At 41.5% G+C, this 27,892-nt stretch overlaps 1 protein-coding gene across 4 annotated transcripts; it reads left to right on the forward strand.

The window, feature by feature from the left end:
• On the forward strand, positions 1–27,743 carry slka (STE20-like kinase a). Of its 4 annotated transcripts, none has more exons than XM_033612715.2 (19): positions 1–1,112; positions 4,014–4,178; positions 7,408–7,456; positions 8,008–8,157; positions 9,766–9,838; positions 10,216–10,410; positions 10,626–10,707; positions 10,881–11,012; positions 11,592–12,842; positions 12,938–13,068; positions 15,326–15,449; positions 15,838–16,017; positions 19,154–19,246; positions 22,213–22,342; positions 23,998–24,122; positions 24,220–24,414; positions 24,957–25,082; positions 26,458–26,571; positions 26,697–27,743. In XM_033612715.2, exons 1-19 carry the CDS (start codon positions 963–965, stop codon positions 26,841–26,843), a joined length of 3,612 nt encoding a protein of 1,203 aa, XP_033468606.1. In that variant the 5' UTR covers positions 1–962; the 3' UTR covers positions 26,844–27,743. The 4 variants fall into 4 exon arrangements, with proteins under 4 accessions (XP_033468606.1, XP_078016984.1, XP_078016985.1 ...); XM_078160858.1 differs by lacking the exon at positions 19,154–19,246 and adding an exon at positions 21,053–21,154; XM_078160859.1 differs by lacking the exon at positions 19,154–19,246 and adding an exon at positions 21,083–21,154.
• Positions 27,744–27,892: the final 149 nt, after the last annotated feature.

Genomic DNA, 27,892 nt, shown 5'->3' on the forward strand with positions numbered 1-27,892 from the left:
GAGGGGCTGAGCCGCTAAGCACGTCCTGCCGAGGAGATTCAGGAAACAGATACAGCTAACTAATGGCGTCAAGCTAACTTCCGGTACACCAACTGACAGCGGAAGTATCAACGTCTAACCTCCGAAGTAAAAGCGTTTAACGGGTGTGTTGCGTTGTTGAAACATTACGAAACTGGGCTAGCTAAACTTACTTGCAATTGATAACGGTACTCGGTGGAAATTTTGTTTTTACTTAGCTTAACATAGCTTGACAAAATGACAAAACGCTGTTAGCACGAGCATGTTAGCAAAGCTAGCAAGATTCATCCGTTAGCACTCTCACAAAATAGCACAAAAGGCAGCTAATGTCAGATTGTTTGCCTGTTTGTTGCAAGTGAGTGTCATTTTCTTATTGCTAATTTCACTGACTACAACATGTGTTGCGCGGCTGTCTGTCAGTAACGTTAACGTTTTTACTTTTAATGATTTTAACGGAAGTCCAACTGGCGTTAGCTAACTTGACGCTGGTCCGCTAACTTCTGTGTGGTCAGCCAACCGAAGCATGGGGTCCTTTGACTCAACGTTTTTTGCTCGCTAGCGTTATATGATAAAAATGCCGTACCGATGGTGTTGATACAAGCGATATCTGCGGTTTCATTTAATTTAATTGTTTTTCAAAACGGAAATACTAGTCTGTGCGTAACAACGAACTCTTCTTCTCTGTATCCCTCATCTCCTTGCCCAGCCAGCGTCCTGTGAACACCGCTAGCTATGATGTGATTATGAATAACAGCCGTAGAGGGAAGTTATAATTGGCATTATCATAGCTGAATGGCTACAATAGCAGCTTGTCTGCCTTCGTTTTACGCCTGCATGCTGTTATTTCGATAGCCATTTGAGCTCCGCGTCGTCGGGAGGAACCGTTCTTGGCGGAAATAACCGAAGAGACCGCATCCACAGCACTGTAGTTCACGTCCTGAAAGATGTCTTTCTTCAATTTTCGGAAGATATTCAAGTTAGGGCCCGACAAGAAGAAGAAGCAGTATGAACATGTACACAGAGACGTCAACCCAGAGGAAATATGGGACATCATTGGGGAGCTGGGAGATGGAGCGTTTGGAAAAGTGTACAAGGTAATGTGTTACATCCGCCTTGGGGTTTTCTAACCCATTTCTTGAGACACTAGCTTCCGATGTGTTTCACGTTATTGCAGTCAGGTCATGCGATATAACGTTAAAATGACAGCTGCTCAGGCCTCCTCCTCTAGGCCACTAAACCACTAGTCATTTATATTTTTGTGTCAACTGCATGCTGTGACAGCTCTCTCATATCGTAACTATCACCTGCTCGCCACAGTGTTCCTGTTGAGGTAAAGAAACGTGGCCTAGGGCTTTGTTTAGTGATACCTTGAACTCATCTCCTAATGTATCAGTGGCATTTTTCCATTTTAGCTGATTAAGGTGGGCCCTGTTACACTGTCATGTTGTAAATATGACTTTGCTATGTCATTGAGTTGCACTTGGCCTCAGTCAAACTGTTGAAGGTGTGGTTCACAACCACAGAATAAACATGGCCTCCCAAATGCCAAACTGTATTGTCTAAGGTTGATCTGAGAGATCAGAGGACATACAGATAAAAATCCTGAGAGCAGGTGCCCTTACAAGTCAAATGTGTAAGTAGTTTGTGTTTGCCATACGCTGTGACAGGTGCACAGGTGTGTATGTAAATGTTGTCTAGTGGTTAACAGTTTGTCACATCAGGTTGATGGTCTGTTTGTTTCACCAACACATACTGTGTATTATGCATGAGGTGGACATAATACCTGCAACACAAGCACAGTATCATGCCATTTAATCAAATGGCCCCAAAACAATTTATGTGGAGTTTGTAACGTTCAGTTTTGGTTAGCTGATAGAGAGCGTGGGGGTTGTTTCCTTCTGCGGTCTGTAGTTTGCAGCCCTGGATTATATCGCACGGTATTCATGGTTTTGTGTCCACCACCTGTTATCTCTGCTCAGTGACGTACCTCTCCATGTTATCTGAACGTGAATTTGTATTGGGTTGAGAACACCCTTCGGAAAGGTCAACAACATGAGGCAAAATCAGCTCTTTTCATTACCTCTGTGTCTTTGAATGGAGGTTGAAATGAGGTTGCCAGGGGCAAACTCTTTTAAACAGCCTTTAAGAAAGGACTGAGATGTATTATACAAATCAAACACAGACAATTATCTGATTAGAAATGTAGATAGTTTGGTGGAAATTAGTTTCACATGAAGCTCCACATCTTCATCAGCTGGAGACTCTTTTATTTCAGTAACCCCAGCTTTCTCTCCCTATTTCTCTGTGACTTATGGTGTCCCTTCTTGGAACTCCTGAGATCAGATAAAGCAGCTAATGGCCCAGAAAATCTTCATTTGCAAGTCTTATTAGCCGTTTAACTAACTGTGATGAAAGCCTGTAGACTTCTTGTGGCTTCCCAGACTTAAGTTGTAGACAAATATACACTTCACAACCTATTGACTCGCTGTTCCCACACATAGAGGGAGAACTCGTCATCAATAGGTCGCATTACTATCAACACAGACTACGTATTTCACCAGTTATTTCACAGGCTTTTGATGGCTGCCTCATTTGGGCGGGGTGACAGATATTGCCAGCAAAGTGTCAAATCAGCTGTTTTAGTGTGTGAGTGGAAGAGAGAAGAGTCCTGAACTCACATCAGCACATAAACATGGGCTGTATTGTGCCTTTAATTAGTGAAGAGATGTGCCATTTGTTTGGACAAACTGCTTACATAATTCTGTTTGCACAGCCTGTCAGTTAACTTAGTTAGGGTGGCATATGTGTCTTTTAATATGTGATATAAAAATCCAGTCCTCCTGCCAAAGACTGTGCACATTCAATACAGCTAGAGGGGGGTGAGATTTATTACAGTTAACTTGCACTCAGGCAGGTTGAAACATTTGCTAGCCTTAAAAGATTATTTTAACAATGTGCATGGTTGTTTTATGTGTTGTTATGACACCCACAAAACCCTTTCATTGAATCCCTAAATACCAGACAAGTGCAGAGTTTGTCTAAGTGCCATGTACATAATGACTGAAGGCCACAGGCTCCACTTGAATGACTCAATGGCAGACAAATTAGAGCTGCCCTCTCCATCATGAAGCTCATATTGTGCATATGTATTAGTGATGGCCTGTGTTAGACAGGCGTCGGCCCGCACAAAGGGAAAGAGACAGGGAGTGTGTCAGGTCAGAGCTGTGTAAATATAGTTTGTGACACACTCTGCAGCGGTTGGTCCTAACACTCCCTCCCTTTTCTTTTTTCCTTAACTCCCTGAGATTGTGTCTGTATCCATAAACATTAAGCCCAAAGCTGACCTTAAAATAACTTCTCGGCTACCTGTTTGATGGGATGTGTGGTGGTAATTTTTCGTAGTAGTCTCTTCAGTAAAGCCTAATAGGGAGTGAAGATTTTGGAAGCCATTTCCCTACTTAATCATAGATTTATTTGGTAATACTCATATCTAAATTACTGCAACTGTTTTTTCCACATGTGACCTTCGAGTAGGTGTATCAAAGTGAGAGGAAAGAACGATGTAGCGGAGAAAAGAAGAGGAGGAAGTGAGCAAACTCAGCTTTTGTTAGAGTAGGTCAGAAGGTGATGGGGTGTATTGTAAATATTTTGACTTCAAATGGTTGCTGTGGGTGTTTCTACAGTAATTTTCCTTTTCACTGTGCAGCAACGAGTTGTCATAAGGTCTCTATGAAATGTATTTATAGAGATGTGATCCTCTAGGTGCTACTAAAGCCATAAAGTGCTGCAGTGTTTATTGCTTTGGCTCCAAAATGGCTTTTGTCTTAAATGAAGTTGTTAACGTTGATGGATGTTCTTCCACAATAGCCACTCTACAGCACTATAACAGCAAAGGAAGTCAAACTGATTGCTCTGTAGTCCAGCCAGCAATATCAGAAATGTATTGAATAGTATGCTCAACTGATTAAAGCCTCTGTCATCAATGTTGTTCCCAGGCTCAGAACAAGCAGAATGGGACCCTCGCTGCTGCCAAGGTTATTGACACAAAGACAGAGGATGAATTGGAGGATTACATGGTAGAGATTGACATCCTGGCTTCCTGCAACCACCATCACATCGTCAAACTGCTGGATGCCTTCTATTTTGAAGGCAAACTTTGGGTAAGTAAGCAAGCAAGCGCTTGACTTTCTTTTTTTTTTCTGTGTGTTGTTGTTGATTTGAAGCCAAGGAGACACAGAGGTAGTGAACCAGTCATGCATGGAGACACACAAATTCATCACAAGCCACTATTTGTTATGCTGTTTCTCACAGGACTCTTATATCATCCGATTAAGGGATAATAGCAGTGCATTTTTTGCTGTCGCCTACAACAAGAGTTTAACCTGGATCATGTGGCACAGTCAGAGGCTAGTACGAGGCTAGGACTGCATGTTCAGCTGCAGGAACGCCTGACCTCCCAGAGGTCATGGGTCATAGTCTTACAGCTGAAGTGAAAGGCATACTCCATTTTAAGAGTGAAATTCTCTAAACCTATTCTCAGGAGAGCCCTGCATCTACTTTGGATCTGCAACGATTTATCGATTAGTTGTGTTAGTTATTAGTCTTATTTGACTGTTCATTAATCAGTTTGAGTAAGTATTTAAGAGCAAAAACTCAAAATTCTCTGATTTCAACTTCTTAAATGTGATTATTTTCCAATTTCTTCACTCCTCCATGACAGTAAACTGAATATATTGGGGTTGTGGACAAAACAAGACATTTGAGGATTTCTTTGAAACAGTGAACACTATTTTTCACCATTTCATGGCATTTTACAAACCAAACCACTAATTGATTAGTTGAGAAAATAATCAGCAGTGAAGATAATTGTTAGTTGCCGCCCTCATCTGTTTCCATACCAAGCTATTTTACTGTGAGCAGAGTGTTGAGCTACATTTTAAATACATGGTCAGTAGATCTCATTCTGTGTGCAGTTAAGAGGCCCCAGAGCAGTTAGGTCCTGGCAGGTGGTGTCATGTGACCGTCCCTTGTGGACTGGCCACATCTATGGGAAGATAATGGAGTGGTTTTGGTGGCTGGAGAAAGTGCCTGAATAATTCAGAGCTGCATGCAGGTCGTCCCTCCGGCCCCCGTCTTTAAGCAGCATGATGAATGTGTAACCGCTTCTGGCTGTGCATGTGTTGCGTTAATGTGTAATAATTTTTCTGCAAAAGATTATGGAAGGAATCAGGAAAATGTGTGGCTTAAAAAGAGGATTTTTTTTGCATGTATGCATGATGTTCAATTTAACCTGGTATTAAGATGAGCACCTGTTAGAGTCGTATGATTGTAAATCACAAGAGAGATTCCCATGGCTCGATAAATTGTTATGCAGAACAGGAACAACCGCTTTCTCCCTTTTGTTTGAGTCCCTGCGTAGAAGGTGGTGCTAGGTTGTAGCCTTGATTGATTTTTGTCTGTCATCTGATACCATGAGCTGCCAACTAACTGGCAAGTGCCAATATATACAGTATGAAGTGGTGGTGGGGTACATTACATCTGCCATTACAACTGAGGTCAGGAGCTGGTCAGTTTTACATCTCTATAACAGTATTACGAAATGTTGTTATGTTCCTCTAATGCACAGCAGCTTCTCAGAGTTTACTGGTGAATCCATAATTCTCTTATTATTAGACAGCAGGTGAAGTAAATTTAAGTTTTTATGGTTTTTACATCTTCCCTAAAATAAATACTATGGTTTAGATATGTTGAAAAATTGTGTACAGCAGGAATTAAACGGTGTACTTCAGAAATGAAATTCTGTGTGCCGCACTTGACATCGTGACTTGAAAGGGAGGAGTATTAGCTCAAGGCTTTACAATGTTTACCCAAATGAGGAAATAATTTTCATCAGAATGTATGATGAAACATCCTGGATGTGAGTCATACATATGTAGACACACATTCAAAGGATTTGCACTCTAAAGAATAAGAATTTATTTGGTACAAATTGTTCGAACAGGAGGACCTGCACACCTTTTGCATAAAAATCAGGCTGTGCATCATGAAGAATCCACAGAGAGAGGATCCCTGTCTCTGTCTCCAGCTTGCCACTAGAACCTCTACTGATCCAGCACGGATTGAAACATAAAGATTGTCCTGAAATGGCAGAGAAAAGATGTGTCAATAGAGGATGCTCTGTGTCTGATCGATTGGCTTCTTGGAATGTCTCCACAGTGTAATCAATAACATGGAAAAGGGGTTCTGATGTCTTTCCTATAACGGTCATGATGCTCACCTACCTTGGATAACACAAGTTCCTCCTTAAAGCAAATTCTGTGCTATGAGTGGAGTTAAAGAGAACTTATTATGCTTATTTTCAGGTTCATACTTGTATTTTGGGTTTCTACTAGAACATGCTACAGTGTTCCAAAAATACTTTCCTCATACTGCCTGTGCTGAAACACCTGTATTCACCCTCTGTCTGAGACACAGTTTTTGCGCCTGTCTCTTGAAGTCCCCGTCCCGAAAAAGCCTAGTCTGCTCTGATCGGTCAGCATTTCCAGGTCTTCGAAATCTCACTGTCGTAGCACTGTCCTTGCAGCAGAGGAATGACTGTAACAGAGAAAAGTGACACTTTCTACATTGAAAAAAAATCACTAGTAAAAACTTATAAACACAACTGGACATGTTCCAGCAGGAATGTGATCAGAAATTGGGGAGAAATTAATAGCAACCGAAATTCTCCCTGACGTTAGCATGTAGTTACATGTAGCAATGTACTTGCAGCTGGGAAATGACTGTACCAGATAATAGCAGCAATTTCTGTCATGAAAAACCATCAGTAAAAGCTTATAAACACACTGATATGTCCTAGCAGCAGCATGATTCAAAATTGGGGAGAAATTCACAACATCAGCAACCATGTTTAGATGTTTCCATGACGTTAGGTTGTTGCTACATGTATGTTAGCAGTGTACTTGAAACTGAGGGAATGACTGTACCACAGAAAAGCAGCAATTTCTGTTGTGAAAAATCACCAATAAAAGCTTCTTAATACAACTGCAACCAAGTTTAGATGTTTTCTAATCGTTAGCATGTTAATTCATGTAGCAGGAGGAGATAACCATATTAAGAAATACGCCACACAGTGACATCATACTGTAGCCAGAGTAGAAAAAACAGTAGTCAAAACCATCTGAAGCCTGAGGATTTTGCTCACAGGGATTACTTCTGCATACATTAACCTCATTATTTGAAACTTTGGCCACATTTAATATGAACATACTTTATTCTAACACCATATATAAGACACAAAATACAGAAAGCATAAAAGATCCCCTCTAGATTGGGGCTTTGTTGCATTACAGTACACATTACTTATTGTTCCACTTTGTTTTACCTTTTCAGATTCTGATTGAGTTCTGTGCGGGTGGTGCAGTGGATGCCATCATGCTGGGTAAGTCCCTCATTCATCGCAGGAAACAGAAAAACACTATAAAGTTCTGGAGCTTTTTTTTTTTTTGCTCCATCCTCAAGTGCCAGCTCTTTTTATTTCATCCAAAATCCTCCTCTCTGGGATTTTTTTCCCTCTCCCCAGTTGGAGAGGCCATCCAACTGTGTAATTATTGTGGCTCAGATTTCAAGGAGTGGTTAGTCCACTTCTAATGCCTGCAGTTTCTCTCTCTTATTTTGAAGCTTGAAGAAACACCTCACCACTTTCTCTTACACGTGAATTATGAACAGGATACCAATTAATTCCCTTCTCTGTTGGTTGTTGACGTGTTTTGTTCTGTGGTCTGACTCACCTAGGACGAATTCCTTCCCCCAGATTTGTCCAGTCATACATGCCGGCTGGTGTCAGGGTGGAGTTTTGCCCTCCCGTTGCTATTGGATACCATCAGGCCATCACAATTGATGTTAAATATCCAAATGGCTCAGTCTGTGTTGTGAATTTGTGAATTAATTAATTATCACTTGTGTATTAATTGTGTGCATGTTTATCCACAGAGCTGGAGAGGCCCCTGACAGAGCCCCAGATCCGTGTGGTGTGTAGGCAGACCTTGGAGGCCTTGTCTTACCTCCATGAGAACAAAATCATCCACAGAGACTTGAAAGCCGGGAACATTCTCCTCTCCTTGGATGGAGAAGTGAAGCTGGGTAAAATCATCTTTTGCTGCTGCGTTTGTCATCGTAACAATTCTCTAAATGTGAAGGATTATTCACTCATGTCCCAGCTAATGATGAAACAGTTACCAGTTTCATGATAAACTGTAATAAAACTGTCAAGAGTTAGTATTACCATTTCAAAGTTCAGAGTTGTAGTCAACACCAGCTAAACTGAGACCAAGTCAGGACCAGGACATGACAAATACTGCATTACTGAGTTACAATGAGATAGGCACTCCTCATGTTGACCTGAAAAACCCACATCCCCATAAAAACACCCACAGAAAACAAATGATTCCCCTTCATTCACCTCTTTTGTTGCCATATACTGCATATATGTTTGTATGTATAACTGCACTATGAAAAAAGTCTTGATACAGTAATCAAAGGCATTGCAGAGGCGAAATTATGTGTGGGAATTTTCCTTTGTTTTCTCAAACACTAAGGAGCTGAAAACAACTTAACTGTCTTAATTCAACACTTCTTTTTTGCACAGGCAATTTAGTGATGTACCTAACCGCACATGTAGTCTTGACTGGTTTTGAAGTTCTCTATCTGAGGCCAAGACCAAACAAAAAGTGCATAGTGCTGCTAATTTTATTTGTGTGATTTCAGTGATGTAATGATTTCAGTGTGTGTTTCAGTACTGTTTGGACATTTTCAACACATTTAATAATACTGTGATAATACTGATAGCTATGGAAATGTGGCCACTATAATCGTGGAATGAAATTGTCATACTGTTTCATCTCTGTCTCCAGCTACGCATATGCTAAGGTACTCGCTTCGGAGTACTACACAGAACAATAGCTGATTCATTGTTGATTTGTCTCTCAGATGTCCTTGGTGGCCACGCTGAACCTTCCTACAGGGCCAACACTTAAAGGCTTAAAAAGCTAATTAGCAAAGTCAATTGTGAATCCCTTTGCCATCATCACTGTGGCAACCAGCTGAGCTATGTGACTTTGGGGGATAGTGGTGCATAGGACTGAGTCATTCATGCAGAGTTGAGTTGTTTGTTTTTTTTTTTTGTTTTTTTTTTTTAAAAAGTTACAAAACAAAGTGACGTGTTTTCTGCAGCCCCAAAGGAAAGAACTGTAATTTTTATACACCACTTATGTACTGGAGTTGGTGATACATTGAATCGGTTACGTAACATTCCAGCAAGTATTCATATTGCTGCTGTAGCATCCATAGCTGCTGGCTCCCTGATGATTCATGTTCTGTAGGCAGAGGGTCATGGCAGAGCCTGGCAAACAATAATTATCAAGCTGCCACCAGGGACTTAATGATAGATCTCTCTTTCCCTCTAATGTGTGCGTACTATAAGTGAGGGGAGAAGAGGAGAGCAGGCTGAAATAGTTTCACAGGTAACACTAGAACAGCTGGGAGGGATGATAAGAAGGAGAGACTGAGGCTTTTCTGTCCACTTTTCTGTGCTCATATTTGAAAGCTTGAAGCAAATTAAGATAGAATCCGGCCATAACTGCGTAGCTTTAGTAGAAATGTGATTATATGGATTCACAGTTTAACACAGAAAGTGTCATTATACAGTTTGATTCACTGATGAAAAGAATCATAATTGATTTCTGCTTTCAGCTGACTTTGGGGTGTCTGCTAAAAATACCAAGACGTTACAAAGAAGAGATTCTTTCATCGGCACTCCGTATTGGTGAGTCATGCAGCCCGCATAAAAAGAGGGCATTCACCCCGTCACCATCTGATAATTGTCCAAGCGTGTCTCACAGATTATTCTATGCAGTGGCACAAAAGCTGTCATGGAATGTGGAAACGGAAAAAAGCCTCATTCAGCAATTTAGATGCACAGTGTTGAATGACCTCGGCTTTAAAGACTGAATAAGCTTCATATCTTTCAAATTCCAGACTGAAATGCACACATTCTATTTAATTGTCCTTTTACCCTTATAGAGCAAAGTAAATTGACCTTTTAGGGATCAGAAAGATAACATGCCTGAATGCACACTTTCACTCGCAGTCCAAACTTAGCTTAATGCCAATTACATACCCACTGACTTCTAATTTTTGCAGGATGGCCCCAGAGGTGGTAATGTGTGAAACTTCTAAGGACCGTCCATACGACTACAAGGCCGACATCTGGTCCCTCGGGGTTACCCTGATAGAGCTGGCGCAGATTGAGCCACCCAACCACGAGATGAATCCCATGAGAGTGCTGCTGAAAATAGCCAAGTCCGAGCCGCCCACACTCATGCATCCCTCTCGCTGGTAAGATGAAGTGCTGGTGATAACAAGAGAGGTGGCACTGGAATATTTCCGGATTGGAGATAAGGATATGTTGACTGTTTAATGTGTGAAAGCTTGGTGAATCGTTAATGCCCAACTGAATAGCCACAGGGGGAAGAGTGGTTTTAATTCTATTTTACAAAGCAGGACGCAACACCAGACAACAAACTGATTCTGTTTCATTTGTTCTTAAAAAGGTCACCAGAATTTAACGACTTCCTGCGGAAAGCACTTGATAAGAATGTAGACAATAGGTGGGGCACACTGCAGCTCCTACAGGTGAGCTGCTCTACTACATTCACTTCCGACTGTTACCTCAACCATTTATGCAGCCTACGATTTTGCCCAAAGAATTCATACATGTTTTAATAAGAAATCTGAACATGTCATTTGATTCAGCCTGACTGTTTGTGAAGAATAACGATATCTATTTCTTGTGTCCATCTATGTAGCATCCGTTTGTCACCAGTGTAACTGATAGCAGACCTCTCAGAGAGCTTATAGCCGAGGCCAAAGCTGAAGTCACGGAGGAGATCGAGGACAGCAAAGAGGAGGATGAGGAGGAGGAGCCTGACACACCTCTGGTATGTAGTTCTATTAGTGTATGTACACGGATCAGCCACAACATTAAAACCAATAACGTGAAGTGAATATCATTGACCATCTCATTAGAATGGTACTTATCAATGGCAACACCCCCCATGAATCTGACTTAGTTCTGGGGTACCAGCACATCCCACAGATGCTTGATCAGATTGGGATCTGGGTAATTTGGAGGCCAGGTGGAAGCCTTGAGCTGAAGCACATACCACGGGTCATTCCAGAGCAGTTTTTGCCATGTGACATGATGCATTGTCCCGTTAAGGGTGCAGCTGCCATGAGGGGATGTACTTGGTCTGTAACAGTGTTTGGGTGGGTGGAGCACACCAAATGGCATCCACGTGAATTCATGAATCCAAGGTTTCCCAGTAGGAAATTTTGTTTTAACGATATTATCAATGTCCTTTATTTCACCTGTCAGTGGTTTTAATGTTATTGCCGGTCAGTGTGTAATCACAAGCATAATAATACTCAACAAGATATATTCTAAATTATGTATGAGTTGTTTATATCTTCATTAAAGACATATTGTTATTTTCATATCTCTCTCACTGTTGGCTCAGGCGGCTCCTGGGCACAAGCGAGCACCATCAGATGCCAGTGTTGCCAGCTCAGAGGACGACAAAGTCCCACCAACTCCTTCCACGCTGGAATCTGTCACAGAGAAGACGGAGGCTGAGCCTGCTGAGGACCGGACCAGTGACAAGCTCTCTGACGAAGGACTTGGAACAAGTGAGGTCGACAAGACTGAGGAGGAGAAACTCAATGAGGTGTCTGACGCCAGTAATGAAGACCTGGCTTCTGGGCTCATAGAGCCCACCAAGGACTTAATCTCACAAGAACCCACAGAGCCTACTAAACCAGAAGATGGTCCAGCCGAAGAGATTCCTGCTGAGCCCATAGTATCACAGCCAGAAGAGCCAGTAGAAGCAGCGGATATACCAGAAGTTGAAACAGACGGTCAAGAAGCAGAGGAGGAACAAAAGGAGCCACAAGAAGAGAAAACAGAGAATGAACCTGCCCGGGTAATAGAAGAAGAACAAGAGCCTGAGAAGGTGAAAGATGAGGACGAAAAAGAAGCTGATACAGAATTTAGAGAATCACAAGAGCAACCTGAAGATACACCAGAAGAACCAGAATCTGTATCAGAAGAAGTGGCACAGGCAGAAGAAGAAAGCAAAGAGCCAGATGAAGAGACACCTCAACATAAATTGACAGAGGACATAGTAGAAGACACAGCTAATGGCACAGACGTTATTATAAACACAGAGAATATAGAATCAAATGTAGTGGACACAAGCATAAATGGAGAAACAGATACAAAGTCGAGTGTGGACAAGACGTCCACTGAGGTTGAGAAAGAGGCCGTAGAGAGTCAGCCGGAGGAAAAGCCTAAGGATGAGGCCCCAGAGGAGGCAAAGCAGCCTGAACAAGAGAATGAGACCAGAGAGGAGGTTGATCTGGAGGAACAGGCCCCAACTGAATCCACAAATGGAGTTAGTGATGAAGCCAAAGAGACCACTGACGATTCAGAACAAGTGGTTGTATGTGAAGATGTCCCTGTGAAGGAAGATGAGGAGAAAGACACCCATGCAGATGAAAGCACGTCCCAAGATACTGTGTCGGTCCTGGAAAGTGAAACAGACTCAGAGAGCAAGATCGAGCATGGAAGCCCTGCTGTGATCAAGCCGGATCTGGAGAAGGACTCTGACTCTGGAAGCAGCTCGGCTGCTGATAGCAACAGCCTTGACCTCAATCTGTCCATCTCCAGCTTCCTGTCCAAGAGTAAAGAAGGAGGCTCTGTGTCTATGCAGGTAATATAATCTAAAGTCTACAAACCTCTAATATTAAATCATCAACACTGTTTTGATAATTCAAGCCCCTCAAAACCTCCCTGTTTCATTTGTAGGAGTCAAAACGTCAGAAGAAGACTCTGAAGAAGACACGGAAGTTCATGGTGGATGGTGTGGAAGTAAGCGTGACGACATCAAAGATCGTGACAGATAACGACACCAAGAGCGAAGAGATGAGATTCCTGAGGTACGTCTGTATTCAACCTGCTTCACCATACTGTTGGTCTAAATATGTGACACGGCCTATTTAACATGCCTGCCTTAAATAGTTCTGGTTCATTTCACAACTCCCACAGCTTTTTACAAATGCCAGATGGGTTATCTCCTGTGATGAATGCTGCATTATGTTACTGTCATGCTGCCTTTTAAAGACATGAGGCGTGCTGCTCCGAATGTTTACACAAGTGCTGTCTGACTATTTGCCGTTGAGTTTATGACCTCATGTCAGTAATGCACAGAGTTAACATGAGTCAATTTAACAACTACTGATTCAGACATGAGGAGACCAGTACCATTAAAGATGCTATTAAATATTAATGCGAGAGTAATATTGTAATCAATCTTAAATTACATATATGAAAAAAGTAGAATGAAACTAACCATAAAATCCAATCTCAGGAATGAAAAACATTTTATTTGTGAATAAAATCTCATATCCTTTAGGGTGAAAAATATAAGAAAAATATGTGATATGCAGCAACATTGTTGAATATCGCAAAAACAGTATTACTTGTGATAAACAGATATCGACATGTACTCAGTTCTTCCACAGTGTATTGCTTGAATTTTAAAAAGTGCTTGTTAACTTACAAAATTAAAGGAAATTATTTCCAACAATCTTTATTTGAAAAACTGAACTGAACACAACAGGCACCAATTAAAAAAGAATGATTTACGGGCGGTACACGCTGCGTCTTTAACTGCCTGGAAAACGTGAGGTCTGACGCTGGGCACTACTTTTGTGCCTTTTTTGTGCCAGCTTTCGCGAATGCGGCGGCAGGTTGCGCCTGAGGTTGCTAAGCAACCTTAACAGTCACCATATCATAGCTTATTTACCTCAAATCCTGAGTGCAGAGCTGATCTTCCTCCAGGCACTGTTTATGTATGTGGGCATATTGTCCATGGAACAGATGAGAAGGTCCGACAGCTCCTCACCAAAATCAACTTTTCAGAATTTACCACAGACAGAATATTCACGGAAGAAGGGAAAGATATATGTTGGCTGTGATAGGTTGTTCCTCGTCACATGACGTGCGTTGTGTGCTGCTGCATTCCAAAAGTTGAACTCCGTTTAGTTTAGAGCGCAGCTGTTGCGCCCTAAAAAATAGGCGCTTGGGAACACGCAGCAAGTGTACGGCCCCTTACATTTTATAGTGCTGTTTTCTACGACACCTTCTTTCAACTAATGCCAGCCGTACACCAAAAAACTTTCAAGTGATTCCACCGTTGCAGACAAATTTCCAATGTCAGATTAAAATCATGAGTTTCACCTCAGTTGCAGCGCTCTCCTGTGATCTCAATCATTTGGTGTAAGGTGATCATAAAACTCAGTCCGAGCTGTCATAAGTCAGTCTTCGTCTTGTCTTGACATTCTGGAGAAATCAAGACTGTGTGATGTTATCAGAAGTTTTTGGTCTTGGCTCATGCGAGTAGTTAAGTTCAGTGAAGTAAACATCGCCAACAACCAATAGCTGCGCTCTCTGTGCATTAAACAACAGCAGGAAACAACAAACCGGGTAGAGAGTAAACATGGAGGGGACCCTGGGGAGGCACAACAATGTGAACAAGTCTCGGGTCTGTTGTATTGTTGAAAAGGAGGCGAAGCTTTCGGCACTTATTTTAGTGACAAATGTTAATTTTTGAAACAGTTCCCAATTTCTCCTGAAATAGTGCAGCTGACAAACAGAGGCTGGTAGCATGTTGAGGCAACAAACTCCAAAATGTAAAGTTTGCAAGCAGATACAGTTTATTTATGGACTATACTGTTGCTGAATTGACAAGAATATTGTCACCATATGACACGTTTTATCTGTTTTGAAAGTTATGTGTTTTTGCAGACACTTAATTAATTGTTAATATGTTGTGTTTCTTAAAGGGAGTTTGGTGTGAAATTTTCCACCAGTAGCATGATGAGAAATAATCTTAAAAGGAATCTGGTTTTCCAAATGGTGACCCTGCAAGATCTCCAGTCTGCAAAATCTCTAGTTTTTAGATGTGAAAGGCTGTTATACTTTAGTCTTTTAAAAGTATTTTTTAAAGTCCTCTAGTGTATGGCAGGCATAACTTTAAAGAGTCTTTTGCTATGTGTTTGTCACACAGATTGAAATATATAGATTGAAAATAAAAACAATATATTGTGCAGCCCTAATATCATCAATGACAAGCTATTAAATTTGAATGACTAAATGTGGTGACCTATTACACTGTCTGTGTGGTTTCCTCAGGCGGCAGGAGTTGAGAGAGCTGCGCCTCCTGCAGAAAGAGGAGCAGAGGGCCCAGCAGCAGCTGAGCAACAAGCTGCAGCAGCAGAGAGAGCAGATCTACCGGCGCTTTGAACAGGAAACTACTGTGAGTCAGTTTGTTCATACCGCAGTGGTGTGATGGTTTTTTTTTTTATTTTGCCAACTCCTAGGAAACGAGCTGCTTCGCCTCAAAGAAGATCTCAATCTGAAGGAGGGACTTACATGCAGGCGATAGCCAGACATCACTAAGCATTTCCTCAATTAGCATTTCTCCTGTGATCAGTGATGGGCACAATCTTAGGAACTTTAATTTGATTTTGTCACACTGTCTTGTAGCCAGGTTGAAATGACACCACACAGATGTCCTTTGCAGTCAGTTCCACCTCCCTCCTTAGCAGTAATTCAGTCTGTAATCTTAGGATGTTAGAGCACATATAAACACTTACTGCCATCATGTAAAGTTGTTGCCATGTCTGTTGTTTCTGTCCATGCAGGCTAAAAAGCGTCAGTATGACCAAGAAGTGGAGAACCTTGAGAAGAAGCAGAAGCAGACCATTGAGCGACTGGAACAGGATCACACCAGCCGGCTCCGAGACGAAGCCAAACGCATCAAAGCGGATCAAGACAAGGAACTCTCCAAGTTCCAAAACATGCTGAAGAACCGAAAGAAAGAGGTACAGTGGTGCATGGCTGTGTCTATGGGCTGATTAGCTCCTAACTGGGAGGTCGCAAGGGTTTGCATGTCATAGATTCGACCCCTTTAATGGTGCATGTGTTTAACAACTTAGCCGGTGGCGTACTTGGCTGTGTCATATTAATCCTATGGGAGTGGTGTGCCTTGCTGTTGTAGTACTGTATGTGTGCAAATGATAGCAACAGACAGACTCTGCTGTATTTCTCCTAGATGCTGCTAGCTCCATGTTGTTCTATCCATTATTCATCTGCCCCGAGGCTCCTGGTTGCCTCCTAAACAGTGCTACTGAGTCTATTTGTTATTTTTAGGGAGCTGTTTATTAAAAGTTCAGTCTTAGGCTAAGCATAAAACCTTATCATGGTGGTGCTGGGTTTGTTATAAATAAATGTTAGGTTTTTAGTAGTCTTTTCTGCCTCTTTCTCTGCTTTGCAGCCTTAAATGCTTTGGAAGATGTTTTTTGGGTGTGCTTGCAGTCTTTGTGTTGTGCTTTATGCAGCTTTTTCATGGCAATAGTGCCGATTGGCATCCATTGAGTATTTATGATGCCTGGTGGTGGTCGTGCTGCTCCGCAATTTGCTTTCTGGGCCACTTAGAGTATATTTATATTGTGCCTAAAAATATTATTGTAGGTTGGCTTAAAGTGGTCGCTTCAGCCCTCAGCTGTGTACTTTGTTGTGGTTGTTTAGCTGCAAAAATATAAGCAATTGATAAAATGTGATGTTTTCTTGTACTTTTTGTAATTGGTAATGTTGTATTCATTGTTCAAAATGTACTGTTGTTGTGTTTTTAACTAACCATGTCTCTTGTATGAGTGTGTGAGGTGGCTTGGTCATGGGATGGCCGACTTTTGAAGATTTTCCTGGTGGTGTTGGGCTCATTTGGGGATACAATAATAGCCTTGCATCAGAGTAACTGATATGGAATCATCTTAAAGGTGCATATTCAATACTTTCTTTGTCATATGCATCAAAATTCAGATTCAAAATGCTTTATTGATCCCTGGGAGGGCGTTGGAGTTGTTCTTATTTTGTTTCTAGACAAATTATTAAACAAAATAGAAATAAAAGATATACAAGAAAAAATGTGCATATAGTGCTAAAATCTGTGGCATAATATATACATATAAATGTAAGAAAAATGTAAGGGAAACAAGAAGAAGAGATATGTACAAATATGTGCATCGTTCTACAAGTGTGATAACTATACATGCAAGAGCAGAATAGGTAAGAATGGAATGAAATAACAGTGTATTGCACATGTGAGTTATCATTGCACAATATTGTAGAGGGCCTCAAGTCAGTACTGCATATTGTACAGTTTGGCAGTTAAAACAGAGTATTGCAAAATGTCACCAGTTCATTTCCATACAATGAAAAACTTCCCCTGCTGCTCTCCTATCAACATGTTCAGAGTTTACATAGTATACAGTCACTATCACACAGAGTTACACAGTGTTAAAGTATAAACATCACATACAAAAGAAAGACGTAGACTTGAATAAATAGAGCAGAAAACACATTAGCGGCTGAAAAAGAAGCAGTGGACTGAGACATAAACCCTGTGGCCCACCTGTGCTCAGTGAGAGTCATTTCCCACTCTCACTGTTTGTGGCCTTGTGCTCCCACACACAGATTACATCACACAGACCGAGCTGGTTGAGTTAAGCCACCAGATTCTCTGGTGCAGTCATGTTACATGCTGAGTCTATGAACAGCAATCTGTCTTAGAACATCTTGAGGGTAAAAATACCTTCAGCAGAGCACAGGACAAAAGAAACCGCATCAGCCACACATCTATTCAGTCGATGAGCACACTGAGGAGGTTAAGGGCATCAGGTGAGGTATCACATATGAAGGTTTTAAAGAAAAACTGTGATATTTTTCAGCCTGGACCATATAATCCTGTGTTTTTGGGTTTATTGAGCCTGCAGCTGTGAAACGGGCTGCAATATAATGCTCATACTGCACCTCAACTCAACATACGTCCACTGAAAGTGCTTGGTTTCGCCACTGACAGGCTCAGAATGTAATTATAATTGTCTGACAACGTGAATGTAAGGATCCCTGCAGAGAGAGAGAGAAAATGTTTTTTTTTTTTTTTTTTACCTTTGGCTCGATCTGGTCTGTTCCTTACTGTCTTCCCGCAACAACTGAACTCCCAAGACCTCAGAAAGAGACGTCTCCTTGAGCAAGACTTGGTTGGACACAATCGTTTTTTTATTTCTCTCTAGGGATCCTTTCCATAATGTTGTTAGACACTAGCAGTGGCAAAACCAAGCAATTTTCCTGGACGCACACTGACAGCGCTCTATTGCCCCCAAGGATTACACCGCAGTCCTGTTCATAGCTACTGGCTGCAGCTCTCTTGCTCAATACTGAACCACTTTCAAAAACTGTTGTCACCATAAATCACTTAGACATGACCAAAACATAGAATTTTCCATTTAACCAGTTTTTCATTATCATCAAAGTCAGAGCAGTGAGCCTGTAGCCTTTAAGAAACAAATAGCTCCACAACAATGTTTGGTTTCTTAGGTGCAGGTATCAGCATTCTTTTAAAGACGGTAGAACCCAACTAAACATGAATTATTTTGTTTGGTGTGATACATCGCTGCAGTCTAATCTGAATTCACTTATAAAAAAAAACTGAGAGCTTTTGAGTAGTCCACATGTCAGGGCTGTTAACATTCAGAGGTCATAGTCTCCAGATGATTCCAACTCAGTTACTCTCTTTTAATTTCTGGAGGCAGATTAATCATCTTGATGGCTGTGGGACTTAATTGAATGCAAAGTAATATAGGGGGAGCTTTATTTTGAGACTAACATCCTCTGCCATGTACCAGTCAAATCTTTCTTTCCACAAACTCATGACTCTTACTCGTGCAGTTTAAACTTACAGCTCTGACGTGCTACTAATCAAAAGAGACTGACTGCCTAGTTCAAAGGAACACCAGACGCAGGTCATGGGAATCAAAGCATGCTGACTTTAAACCAGTTGGTGGCTGGGTGCCGAATCTCTCCTCTCAAAGTGGGCCGTGCATGTCTTGTACTGTTGTTGGCCAGCTTTGTTAGATTTTCAGAGTACACAGCATCAACCAGTTTCTGCACACACTGTAGGCCAAACAGGAAGTTGGACAGTCACCCAAACATATGAGAAAAGAGCTCATGAAACGCATAAAGGAGGACCTATCGCTCCTTAAGACCGCAGAGGTAAACCATCACCTGCTGTCTCTTACTCTGTGAAGGAGTAAAATTTCTCTCTCTTTCTTTTCTTCCCTCTCTCCCTTTAACCTGATTCATAAATGTAAAGTATTCACATGCACACAGAGAATTGCTGTGTCTATAATCGCTCTATATCGTGGGACTGTAGAAATATAAATCTGTCAACCGTCAAATGTTTAACCATCCTATTTAAAGTGAGCAGTACTGTCTTCTGATTATATTAGATTCACAAAATCGTTACATAAATGAGATTAAATGCCTGAATCTGTTAAAGTTACATAGATTCTCATGTTCTGAGCAAGTGGCAACCTCCAGGGCCAAAATATCAAGCTGATGTGGAAGTGCCAAAAATTGCAGTTCCTCAAATGGTGCTTCAGTTTGCCGCAAAAGCTGAGTCGATCCCCATAGACACTCATGTCAAAATTCCCAAAGTTACAGCAGAAATAAACACGTCTACAGCCAAAAATAAATGGTTTTGGCCTCTAGCACTAATTTTAACGTTCAGGACAACTGTACAGGGGTGAATTTTTATATAACTCTCCTGTTTAAGTCAGTCTATGAGTCAGATCCTCCCGTTACTTCACCACAGCTCCACCCTCCATGGTCACCTTGTGTCACTTCTGGCTCCCAGAAGGTGGCGATGGCCAAAATGCCAAACTCAAGGCTTTAAAACAGGAGTCCACAAACCTATGGGTGACATAACGGTGGCTACATCCTTAATTTTTATACAGTACAGAGTTCTGACTTTCTTAAATGTAAATATTTGCTGTTTTTCTTCGTCTACTTTGATGGTAAAATACATACCTTTGGGTTTTAAACTGTTCAGAAATCACAGTGGGCATTTTTTATTACTTGCCAACATTTTGTAGACCAAATAAATTGTTGATAATGAAAATAATTGTTGGTTGCAGCCCCAACAAAATGATATATACTATGATAGACTTCTTTAAAAAATGCCCACAGTGGAACAAAAAATATTCTGTCTTGAATTAATAATAATGCTATTTGTCAAATTCATATCTGTCTTTGTTTATTGTGTGCTTTGTCTCTTTTTTGGTAAATAAATTACACTAACAATACAAGTGTGGGCAGGTAAACAGAGAGACAGAGCAAGATTGGAAAGAAACGTCAGGTTCAGGTTCGAGCAGAGAATCAAAGCTTCAATCCATAGCATGTGTGCTAGCACTACTAAACATCCCTCAGTGCATCCTTCTCCTTATGTCACGACACACATCAGTGGTGATGCAGAATGATTATGATGATCATGATTAGTAAGTATCTGCTCTGAATACTTACCACAGTGTCCTTTAATGGTTCATCATGTAGTGAATTAATGAACGCGGGAGCGATTACAGACACAGCTTTTGTCTCCACAGTAGACATCTGTACTGAAAACCTTTTTCAAACTTTGTTTTCCTGTGCATCTTTTATAAATTAGACATGAGTCATGTCTTGTTTTCTTTGAAAGGTAACTTGTAGATTATTAACACTGCGTGAGCCGGTAGCATGGAAAGTAACAAAACTGCTTTTTTTCTCCACCATGCTGGATTAAACTCAAGTGCTGCTTTTCAAGCATGAGAGGACGAGAAGAGTATTAAATAACTAATTAAATGACTTCCTCCTAACATTTATCCAGAACTGTGCTGTGCGCCTTAAACTCACCCATATTCCCAAAGTGGAAAATCTCTTACATAATTCAGGAAGAATCAGAGTGTGTGCTGGTGTGTGTGTGTTTGTGTGAGAGAGAAAAAGATCCTCAGCCTGCTGTGTGTGCTGTCTGTCCCTGATCATCAGGACGAGTGCGCTGTGTGCTCTCCTCCGCAGGCAGTGGCCCAGGTTATGATACAGTCTTTTCAGTTGTCCTCATGCGCACTCTTCAACGCTCAGATGCAGGATGTAAGTCCCCCCCCCATCCCCCCTGTTTCTCTCCATCTTCTGGCCCATACTTAGATGTGCGAAGTGGCAGGATAGTCTGTGATGGTTCAGTTTTACTTTACGACACATGTAAGCATGGGCGGTGTTTTTTTTTAAAATTTATTTTGGTTTTGTTTTTTTGAGTGTTGTCATCGCTGTGTTTGTGCAGTGGTTCTCTGTTCCTCTCCTGCTCCGTATTTCTCCTCCACCACTCCACAAATGTCCAACATCCGGTCTGTGTATTTTCTATGGTATTTATATTGTATTACACCACTACATTGAGTCTGGGAGTAAACAGTGCTGTGTCCCAGAGGTGGTGTTGTTGTTGATCCCCTTCTGTCTGGATCCATGTTTGTCTCTGTCAGACGAGGGCCAAATATAGACCGACTGCCTTACAGGGTGGATGTAAAAGTCACTTGTATTGTGCATTATTCTATAGTACTTTTACCATTTTAATTTGGATTCAGCAGTGTGACAACAATGTTACCTGTTGTAGGTTTTCAACAGTGAATTCTTTGTAGTTATATGATCAATTATGCCTAATTATAGCGAGGTAATAATCGTATATCTAACCTACAATTAGCCACCAGCTAGGCAGACAAAATGTCAATTTTAAATTATGAGTTTAGGCATAAAAGATAATTAAATAATAGATAATTCTGGCTCATTGTGTAATGAGTCATGCATAATGTAGGCTGAGCTCTGGACGGTGTGAACGTCAATTTCGATGTTGTCTCACATAAAACTGTGAATCTTTACTGAACTGTTAACTTTTCTCTCTTTCTCTCTTCACCTCCATTGTGGATCGTTGCCATCCATGATCTCTGAGTGTCTCCTCTGCTGATTGCAGTTGATGATGTGACATCTTAGTGCTCTGTGTTGTTCTGAACTTGAACTTGATGACTTGACTAGATTGTAGCGTTTAATTTACTGCAGTTTTGATGCATTGTCTTGTGCCCTTTCTCTCTTGCTGTCTGCCGTCCCTCTGTGTGATCCCCTTGGCCTCCTCTCACTGCTGCTCTTTATCTCTGGCTCCTCAGGAGCAGGAGTTCCTACAGAAGCAGCAGCAAGAGCTGGACGGAGCTCTGAAGAAAATCATCCAGCAGCATAAAGTGGAGATTGCCACTATTGAGAGAGACTGCCTGAACCACAAGCAGCAGCTGATGAGAGGTAGGAGATGGGATTACATTAAATCATCAGACCTCTGTACATTACGGCTCTACCATAGCCGTTTAGATTTCTGAATGTTCATTACCTACATTCAAAGTAGACACTTGAAACTCAAGACATGCACTCACTCATGGGAATTGTGGCGACTACTATCAATGATAAAAGTCAGTAAGAGCCTGATTCGGCTCTCAACTGTGACTCGTTAAAAGAAATCCATGCCGAAGTCCAAAGATGCGTTTTATGATGATTTATTAAACAAACAACCGAGATAAATAAAGCAAAATGAGATGAAACAAAATATTACGTGATGTGATTGCGGTCAACAGAAAATATCGGAGCCAAAAACTCACCCTCTTCGTCTAAAAGCTGCCACGTCAGTGAATAAACAGGTAAAATGAGGTGAAACCACACCCACCCCTGTGCCAGTTACTACTGGGAGTGAAAGTGACCACAAGAACATGTGCGGCCTCAACAAATAATAAACACCATTTAAATACACATTCTGGCTCCTACAAGAATATCACCCTGTCTTTATTTTTATAAGTGTTTTTGTCGTCGCACAGTAAAGCTGGTGAAGGCATGGATCGATTTGAAGCATGCTGTTGTGGTGTGTTCACGTTTAAGTGAGAAACAGGGCCTGTCACGATAATTATGTTACCAGCTTATCATACAACATATAGATATGACCTCAGATATTTTGCTGACCCTGATATTGCCTATTCTGTTTACATGCATGTACATATGCATAAGATTGTCAACAGTATTTTAGCCAGCATGATGCCAGAATCAGGTGGCATGGTGGTACAGTGGTTAGCATTGTCACCTCACAACAAGAGGGTTCCTGGTTTGAACTCGGATGTGGTTTGAAGCCTGGGGTCGGGGAGCCCCTGGCCTACTTGCACAAGTCTACTTGCCTACTTGTCTATTAAACACAAGAGATAAACTGAAACTTGAGTAATTTTGGGGCTTCTCGTATAAAGATACTATAAATTTATATATACTTTTATATTATGTGTTAATTACTTTTTCATATTCCAGTTTCAATGTCTGAATATTCTTCAATAAATTAAAGGTTCTTTGCTGTTTGAACGGGTGTACTTGCAGTATTATGCTACTATATTATCATTATATCAGTGGCATAAAATGGCCTCAAAATGACAATATTATTGTTTGTCACATTATTTCTGTGACAAAATATCGTCCAACGAAAGCTTCTGCTTCTGATTTCCTCACAACACATCTGGAGGCACCACATCAGCAGACCTTTGGTATCAATCCACACTTAAACTATGTTGCCATTAAATTTGACAACCATGATGTGACAGATTGACTCTCGAGCAAACAACTAAGCTCTAACATGCTGTGCAGCTTTAAAGTTTCATAACAGACAGACGTGACATCAACAACAGCCCTAAAGGTAAAAAAAAAAGTAGATATTTTTTTCAGTCTCAACTTGTAAAAGGATTTTATGCCGGTGACACAACAGTGTGTAATACTGACTGCGACACGCAGACATGTTTTAACTTGTCCAACTTGCTGAGAGTTTCTGTCTGTTGTGTTTCCGTCACTTCCCTCATCACCAGCTAACATGCATGTACATGTCTGCTAACTAAGGTGACGTCATGATTTTGTGTGTGCACATATGTGTTTTGCAGCTCGAGAGGCAGCCATGTGGGAGCTGGAGGAGCGCCACCTGCAGGAGAAGCACCAGCAGCTGAAGCAGCAGCTAAAGGACCAGTACTTCCTGCAGAGACACCAGCTACTGAAGAGGCACGAGAAAGTAAGAGCTTGGAGAAAAACTCTACCACTCATAAAAATGTTTTGTTTTAAATAACGCTGCTGAACTCAAAACTGTGCGCATGCGTGTGTTTTTACAGGAAATGGAGCAGATGCAGCGCTACAACCAGCGGCTGATAGAGGAGATGAAGAACAAACAGACTCAAGAGAGGGTTCGTCTGCCTAAGATTCAGCGCAGTGAGGCCAAAACACGCATGGCCATGTACAAGAAGAGCCTCCGCATCACCGCCACGGCGGCTGTCACACCTGAGCAGGAGAGGGAGCGGATAAAACAGGTAACACACACAGTAGATTCATGCTGCTGCTGTTGTTTTACAATGTAAGCAGAAGTGACTGAACATGCATGGTCTTTTTTTAGCAGCACTATGTCACACTGGCATAGAGTCACTTCAAGGATCTGCCCAGTGCAAGCACTTTTAATTATCTCAGCCTGTCTGGACCTCAGACCAGCAACTTTCCAGTCACCATTACACAACCCGAACTGCCTCCTCAAAGTGCTGTTTCAGTTTAGTTTTGTTCAGATGAGACCAGTGAAAGAACTCTTTAACGTCTTAAACATTCTCAGCAGCAAGAAGTAGATGATAAAAAGTAGTCTATTACTGTACTATTTTGTCATTGCAATCAGTGTATGTATCTGAAATTGGCCGCTCCATGGCCGAGTTCCTTACAATCACCACTCTCTGGCTGCATGTGCTCACACTGCCTGTAGCACGAGCAGAACGCCAACCTGTCTGCGATTAAAGACAAATCCCGTCATAGCTTTGCTTGGGTTTGAGTTGCCGTCACAGTTCTGTTGTACTTTGTCTGCGTGGTCCAGTTTGCCGTACAGGAAGACAAGAGGCAGAAGAATGAGAGGCTCCATCAACACCAGAAACACGAGAACCAGATGAGAGATCTGCAGCTGCAGTGTGACTCAAACATCAGGGAGCTGCAGCAGCTACAGGTCAGCACACACACAGTTTTTTATGTCTTTCAGGCCAGATTTTAATCACCGAGCTGAGCTTTGTCATCCATGAGCTCAACATACTTGCCAACCTTTAGACCTCAAAAATAGGAGGGATTTTGAAACCAAAGCGGTGGAGCTTGTTTCCTTCATTCTGGTGACTTTTAAAGAATGAAAATAACAAAACACTGCAACAGTATTTTTATGTTAAATGCTTTCAAGTTTACTTTTAATTCTCAGGAAAGAATACAGAATAATTCACCCCTCCTCTATGAATCTTAGCCTGGTAAGACCATCCTGATCACGTGAGCTCAACATTGTTTGCTCTCTCCATCAGTCTGGACTCGCTGCCACCCTAAACACTGTCAGTGGGCGCGAACACTCACCCTGACAGACAACCTCCTTCAGCCAATCAGTAGAACAAAACACCAGGGAACATGCTCTGCACCCTCTTGTTCTTGTGTTATTGTTGTCATTGACTCTACTTCTGCAATAACTTAACTTACTGTTGTGTTAACTCTATGGGGCAGCGGGAGCCACCATTACTGTTCTGCAATGTGCAGCCTGCATTTTGCAGCCTGCATTTTGCATCATCAGCTACAACACAGTCTCTGATTGGCCCTGTTTGGATTTTAGTTCTGGAAAGTGTTTGTGGCAGTAGCGGGGCCAGACTGTTACAGAGAGCAAAACAGAATTTTGAGCTCACATCATCAGGATGGTCTTACCAGGCTATGAATCTCCGGCATTCATTCATTGATTGATTAACTGCACCAAGCGTCCAACGGAAAAATCTGTGCAGCAGTTTTTACAAAAGGGCATGTCCCTTTCATTTAAAACTTTCTGGAAGAAATGGGGATTCTTTCTCTTCTTTCCAGGACATGAGATTTGCTTGAGTGTTTCATTCTTTCAGAACTCTCCATTTCCTCAAGCACGAGGCACTAGAAGCTCTTTTTCAGGTCACATGCCAGGAAACAACATTTAATGTAGCTGTATTGTTTTCTGGGTGAAAACAGAATGAGGTAGTGATAACCAAAAGGGAAAAACAGATGGGAAAATTTGTCATAAATCAGGAGACATACAGGAGAATAGTGACCCTGGGAGGAAACCAGGATAGGGTGGTGAAAAACGGGTGCCTCCCAGGAAAATCCAAGAGGCTTGGCAAGTATGGAGCACAAGCTTTAATACCCCGATCATAACAGGAAATGATTTTCATCTCAGATAACTGTGCTGTAAAAAAAACTGTAAATTGAATTAATAAAAGCAGAGAGACAGAATATTCCAGTGCAGATAAATTAAGCAGAGTACAGGAGGTGTTATTCATTAATAATAGAGCACATTAATCCTGACGCCACGTTAACACACCTTTTTCTCTCAGAATGAGAAATGCCACCTTCTGATTGAACATGAGACCCAAAAGCTGAAGGAGCTGGACGAGGAGCACAGCCAGGAGATAAAGGAGTGGAGAGAGAAGCTGAGACCCAGGAAGAAGGTATATTTGATGTCCATTTGATCACACAGATTTCCTCTACAGTCAGGAGGATGAATGTCTTTGTTTTTTTGGTGATATAACCCTCAGTGTTTGACTCAGATGTTTGTATCTGCTGCCCCCTGCAGGCGCTAGAGGAGGAGTTCACACGGAAGCTGCAGGAGCAGGAGGTCTTCTTCAAGATGAGCGGCGAATCCGAATGCCTTAACCCCACCACCCAGAGTCGAGTATCCAAATTCTACCCCATCCCAAACCTGCACAACTCTGGTTTATAGCCTCGTGTCTGTCCGTGCTACAAAACAGACTCAAACTCGGCTGCGCTCACAGACTCTTCTTGGTGGAGTGACATCATTTCTCCGACCGCTACTGATAAAAATATTAAAAAACCACTGCTTTGATTCCACCTATAGTGAGCATGACGTGCCTACACACCGCTCCCTCACTTGATCAAATTTTTCCTCAGCTTGTTGGGTAATCCAACAATAATAAATATGCACTTTTTTGAGCATGTTCAAATTTTAAAAGCCTGCAGTCAGTAGCGAAGGCCAATCATGCTTATCAGATTAGTGTAAGCACAGCCTGCTACAGTACGAATGATCTCCAGTGCCTCATTTTCTTTTTGCATTTAGGCCCCTTCCCTGTGTTTTACAGTAAATACAGCGAATGTCTTGCACTTAAATACCTGGCTATCATTTCCACCTGCAATCACAAGATGTTGGGAGATTATTTTAAATCATTTCACATAAACTGGCGACTAAGACAACTCTGAGATTTCGAGTTGCTGCATGGACGGTAGAGCTGGTTCAAGGGAGATACGTGCTGATGTAGTTGTAAGACTTTGTCTCGGCTGTGTGGTCTAACGTCAGCCATGTTGGGATCATAAAATTAAAAGGAATGTACTGTGTTGTAAATGATGCGCTGAGTGAAATGTTACATGTGTGTACCTACGTATGAAGTTTAATCAGATACTGTCTGTGCTTGCCATGAGGATTTTAAAACCTTGGGAACAAGAATATATCTTACTGCTTTGGCACATAATTTCATTTCAGTGCTTTACTCCTGCTTAGTTAAACACAGAGGTGACCTGTTGCTTCCCGGAGAATGGTTAAATATGTTCTTTTTTAATATATATAGACATATATATAGAAATAAATCACCTTGAAATGAAAACTAAAGGAATGTAAAGCTGTTGATTTGCACTGTTTTGCCACATGAGCTAAAGAAAAAAATATGCAGTAGTCTTTTTTGACAGCGAGTCACCTTCGTCTCACCCAAGCCTATTCAAACTCCAAACTGACTGAATTGAACTTTTATTTTTACTTAT

The sequence above is a fragment of the Epinephelus lanceolatus genome, chromosome 17, assembly GCF_041903045.1.
Source record: "Epinephelus lanceolatus isolate andai-2023 chromosome 17, ASM4190304v1, whole genome shotgun sequence".
NCBI classification, from domain to species: Eukaryota; Metazoa; Chordata; class Actinopteri; order Perciformes; family Serranidae; genus Epinephelus; species Epinephelus lanceolatus.

Bases quoted from the DNA above. Each gene is read 5' to 3' on its own strand.
- slka (XM_078160858.1), top strand. From the start codon at position 963: ATGTCTTTCTTCAATTTTCGGAAGATATTCAAGTTAGGGCCCGACAAG. The intron at 7,457-8,007 runs GTAAGTCCCTCA...GTTTATCCACAG, and splicing joins AGTGGATGCCATCATGCTGG to AGCTGGAGAGGCCCCTGACA. The intron at 26,572-26,696 runs GTATATTTGATG...TGCCCCCTGCAG, and splicing joins AGCTGAGACCCAGGAAGAAG to GCGCTAGAGGAGGAGTTCAC.